The 5,109-nt window shown below is 40.7% G+C and overlaps 1 protein-coding gene across 1 annotated transcript; it reads right to left on the reverse strand.

The window, feature by feature from the left end:
- Positions 1–441: 441 nt before the first annotated feature.
- LOC140021175 (putative late blight resistance protein homolog R1A-4) lies at positions 442–4,649 on the reverse strand. The gene is made up of 4 exons (XM_072071950.1): positions 3,678–4,649; positions 2,103–3,555; positions 911–2,061; positions 442–807 (listed from the first exon to the last, which is right to left on the reverse strand). The coding sequence occupies exons 1-4, from the start codon at positions 4,647–4,649 to the stop codon at positions 442–444; spliced, it is 3,942 nt and encodes a 1,313-aa protein (XP_071928051.1).
- Between the last annotated feature and the right edge of the window lie 460 nt (positions 4,650–5,109).

Below are 5,109 nucleotides of genomic sequence, written 5' to 3' on the forward strand. Positions count from 1 at the left end.
CTAATTTATCGAGTTAACTTACAATTTTTTATGTAAAACTTACTAATCAAATTTTTAGGTACTATCTTATTTAGGTGACCAGTCCAATAGGTAATCAAATAGTCACTAAAAGTATTTTTACCTGTTATATCAGGTAAAAACAGTTTCGTTATCATAACGATCGTTACTTCAGACTTTTCCCATTATAATTTGTCATTCTTTCTTCATATACAAAGATGTGAATACACGCTATGATTGGTAAAAAGAAAAAATATTATTGTGTTAACAAGCAACATTTCATAAAATACTTTAGAACAGAAATGTATAAAAGTTTGGAAAAATATAATTACATGCAAAGCACGTATCAGATTACTAGTTTAAAAAAAAAGAGAGAGAATAAAGCTAGACAATCTGCACATACAAGAATAAGACGCCAAGATCTACCAGAAATTATGGAGATGATCATAAATCCATGTCTGAACGATCAATAAGAACCTTGAAGTCCTCATTTCCCATTTCAAGTAGTTCCTCCTTAAGCTTTAGCACTGACTCTTCAACAGAGCTCGTGCACAATTGGACCTCAATCATCTCCAGAGTAGAGCTTTCACAAAAAGCAGAGGGGCTCTCCTCAAGCTGCCTGCAACTTCGTAGAATTAGGTGTTGAAGCTGTGGCAGGTGATCACTAGAGGCATTCCACTGAGCAATGTTTAGATTGTCCAGCTTCAAAAATTTCAGTTTATGGAACTCTCCTTTTTTCATTTCCCATACTTTCCCCTCGAAGGCTCTAGAAAGTAATTTGAGAACTTCAAGGTTGGGTAATCTCCCAATCTGTGAAATGCAATCCCACGGTAGACGGAATTTTGATAGAGTCAACTTTTTGAGATTTAATGGGAAGTCAAACTCACAAGGAAGAGAAATTCGACCAGAATACAGTACATTCAATGACTCGAGCTCTGTCAGAAAGTTTAGTACTGGAAACTTCAGAAAATACACATCTCAGTTTCCGAAGTTTGAGTAACCTCCTCATGATATTCTCTGTACCTTTACCACATAAGAGATATGGACAGGAAAGACTGACTAGATTGAGTACTTGAGGAGAAAGTGTAATTTCACCGTCTTGCAATGTGAAAGTGGCATGCATATTTACATGGACATGTCTCAACTTTTCCAAGCTCCAAATGGTATAAGGTAGTAGAACTTCACCTCTTAATCCCTTTACCAGCAAGGTTTCAAGATCCCGGAGATGGGATATTGATGCTGGAATACAGTCTATATTGCCACAAAGTGCTAAATATCTTAGGTGAATCAACAACTGAACTCCAGTTGGGAAAGAATTTCCCATATTGATGCATTCCAAATCCAGCACTCTAAGAAGTTTAAAGTTGTCAAAAATGAAGGAGATATCATAGGGGCATCTTGGATACAAATCACTGGTAGCAGAGAACAATAGAGTGTGGACATGTGGCCCAGAAGGTCTTGACATGACAAAGTGATTTCTCTTAGAACAAATGGACAATCTGCGTTTTTCGTATGTGATAGAGTTTGTGGGATATGAGTAGTTGGGATCAACACCGTAATCCAAATCCTCAAGAGTGGAAGCAAAAAGTTCTTCATACCCATTTTGACACTGCAAAATGTTTTCTTTGTCAAATTTTAGCATGCATAATGTGCGCAACATGTCATGAACTCGACATGTTTTGACACCTCCAAGTGATTTTTTTTTGGAAGTCATTATTAGGCTTCTACCAATCAGATCCCTCAAGTACCCTTCTGCAACATCTTCATTATTCTCTTGGTCTGTATTCCATATGAATCCTTCTACTGCCCATAACCATGTCAACTTCCTAACTGGAATGTCCTCATCCTCCAAAAATACTCCAGTATAAAGAAAGCAATGCTTCAAATGGTCAGGTAAATACCTGTAGCTCAGCTCTAGGGTGTCCATGCACCTCGTTTCAATGTCCTCGGCAATGTGTGAACATATGCTTTCTGAAACTTGTTTCCACCAGTCTGGTGCCTTGTCAGTCCTTTCAAGGAGACCAGATATTGCAACAACTGCGAGAGGGAGTCCTTTACAACTTTCTGCAATTTGATTTCCTAATGCCACCAGTTCATCAGGGCACTCTTTGTGTCAAACACTCTCCTCTGGAACAGCTTCCAGCTCTCATCGTTAGAGAGTAGCCGAAGGGGATGAGGAGCACTATCTACTTTCATTTTTCTAGCCACATCAGGGAGACGACTCGTGATCAGTATTCTGCTTCCATTGTTGTCATTTGGAAATGAACCTTGAAAATCGTACCATGCGCTAGTGCTCCAAATATCGTCCATGACAATGAGGAACCTATTTCTCTTTAGGCATTGGTACAACTTCATCTCTAAGTCTCCATCGCTCATTTCAAGGATATGATCCGTAAGTTCAACAATGTCACCTAAAATCTCAAGGAGCAATTCCCTTTTCTGATATGCCTGGGAGACAGAACACCATGCACGAATGTGGAAATGATAAATAACTGAAGGATCAGTGTATACCTTTAAGGCTAAAGTTGTCTTGCCGAGTCCAGCCATGCCAACAATTGAGACAACATCTAGTTGTGGTGATCCTGCTATAAGTCTATCAATGACTAATTTTTTCCCATCAGCAAGATCAATCACAACTTCATCAATTTTGGGAATTTTGGGTGGTGATATTACATTCCTTGAAAAGGTGGGAACATTATTGATGTTGATGCCATGTGCATTCTCACAGATTTCTGTTGCCTGAAGCTTGACGAGTTTGAGATCTTCAATGAGATCAGAAAGCCATATCGGATGATACCATTGCAAACAATCTCCAAGAATAAACACATCAATGAGATACTCCGCCTCAAGTATCACTTCCATAATGGACGAATCCAGAGTTTTCAAATCCTGATGCTCCTTATATTGTTCTTCGATATCTCTGAGGAATGATCTCAAGAACTCTATCTCTTCATGAACAACATGAATTTGATGTATGACAGAAACAACATAATCAACTTCAGAGTTCAGTAGTTCCCTGAGATTTCCTAAAAGGAAATCAATGAAACCAAATCCTTCTGTCTTCGGGAAATGAGATCCTAATGACCTGCGAACAGTTATGTAACCCTCTTTGATCTCTGCATTGACAAGATTCATCTTTTTTACTAACTCAGGAAGCAAAAAACTGAATTTCATCACCGTATCTTCTGTACTTTCATTTTCAAGAAGACAGTCATACAAAAAAGCTAAATTTCTTGTTATAGATTCTGCTTGTGTCAGGAGGAATTTCTCATTCTCTTCGTCCGAACCAATCAGGAAAGGTCTCAGGACTATTAGCCCCTGATCAAGGCTTTTGATTTCGTTCTTCACGTTGACTACATAATTTGGGTGTCCATTAAGAAGCTCTTCCAGAAGTATCTCTGTCTTCAAAAGCTTAATCTTCTCTTGCAACTTAAGTAGCTCATCTCTCAACTTGCCTATAGTGACAGACTGGGCATGAAATGATTGATAAATAGAGGTAGCCTCCCTAGCCAAAGTTAGAATATGCAGCCATACCAGCTTAGGAGCTTTGCTTTTCCCCTGGAATGCATCCCTATGATAATTTTGCAAATGCATCCCATTTGTCCTTTGTGGAAAGAATCAATGCAATTCTCAAGGAATTCCAAACTGATCTTCTGGTTTAGCAGCTCGATTAGGAATACCTCTGCCCTCAGAAGCTCCATCTTGTCAAGCAACCAAAATATTGCAGGATCAGTTCCTTTAGGTTTGTCTTGTGTTGTTCTTTTCACATGGAAAGAGTAACCGAAAGACCCAAGCTTGCAAACGGCTGCTGTAATATCCTTTAAAAGAGGCTTTACATTATCCTCTTCTGGAGCACGAGCGTGAAGGACAAACATTATCAGCTGTGTGAGCCCATCGTATATGGTTTGAAGTTGAGGATCCTTCTCACGAATAAGAAAATTGACAAATGCTTCTACAGCCAATCTCTGGGGTTTGAATTCTAAATCGTATTTGATTCCATAGAAACACAACTGTGTAGTTTCTGGAGTATTAGGCTTCAACGCCTTTAGCAGATCAGAAAGCATAATGATGATCTCCTGGCTCTTGTCTTCATCCATTTGATGAATCCAGCACAAGTAAGAAACATGTGCTGCCCGGATAATTAAAGCACCAAAATAAGATGTGAAACCTAAGTATACATGACATTTCATGGACTTGATATAGGTATCCATACATTTTAGCATGTCTAACATAGTATCAAGTTGAACGTAGATATCCCTTTGCAACTTGCCTTCGCTGCGACAAAGAGACAACAGAACGTTGCGCAGAAAAGAATGGAAGTTATACCATTTAAGCTCATGGCATAGGGGATGGGGGCATCTTAATGAAAAGTTGTTTGCAAAAGCATAAGCATCTTTCATTTGTGGTCTCAAGAGCATAAATTTTTGTTGCAACTTACTGATTGCATCTTGATGCGACGGCCAAGTACGCAGTCCGAGCTGAGCTGCAAAGATCCGAGCTGGGAGAGCGTAGTGGAACCGAGGAGGGAAAACCGAACTGGCTATCCTGTTAAGAAAGAACAACGATGGGGCTAGGGTTCCCGAAATAGCTCCGACGGTCAAGTCAGTAGAGCTTAGAAGTAGGGCAACAGTAGAGGGAACTGTAGATGGCATACCTTGTGTCGTCTTGTGGCGCGATGTATATAGACTTGAACGAATAGTAGTTTCCTTATAGGAGTCAAAGTCCCCTTAAAGTTCGGAGTCTTTCTAGGGTTTCGTACGACAGCCTCTACAAGTTCGGAGGTGGCGGCCCACGAGACCCACTCCCGGGGAAGGCTACTATAATGGCCGAGCTGACCCTTTCTACGTCGAACTAAGGCGTTCGAGCTGCAGGAACCCCATCGCCGACCTGTATGTGCGGCATGCTGAGTTGACACGTGTCACGCGTGGATTTGCCCCACTATACTAGCCTCCCTCTGAGTCTAGAGTCACCGAGAGGTCGCGTGAGGACCAGATTACGAAGCATCAGGTCGGCTTGGTGTGGGACCCACGATCCCATGATCGCGCCTTTTGCTCGGGTAACTGCCACGTCTGTTGTCGTAACTATCACCTCAAGGGTCACGTCCTCTCACAA

This window comes from Coffea arabica, chromosome 11e (assembly GCF_036785885.1).
Source record: "Coffea arabica cultivar ET-39 chromosome 11e, Coffea Arabica ET-39 HiFi, whole genome shotgun sequence".
Classification (NCBI taxonomy): Eukaryota; Viridiplantae; Streptophyta; class Magnoliopsida; order Gentianales; family Rubiaceae; genus Coffea; species Coffea arabica.

Excerpts from the sequence above, each read along its gene's own strand:
- LOC140021175 (XM_072071950.1), bottom strand. The coding sequence starts at position 4,649 with ATGCCATCTACAGTTCCCTCTACTGTTGCCCTACTTCTAAGCTCTACT. Across the intron at positions 3,556-3,677 it reads TGGAGCTTCTGAGGGCAGAG|GGGAAAAGCAAAGCTCCTAA; the intron begins GTATTCCTAATC and ends GATGCATTCCAG. Across the intron at positions 2,062-2,102 it reads GAGAGTGTTTGACACAAAGA|AAAGTTGTAAAGGACTCCCT; the intron begins GTGCCCTGATGA and ends ATCAAATTGCAG.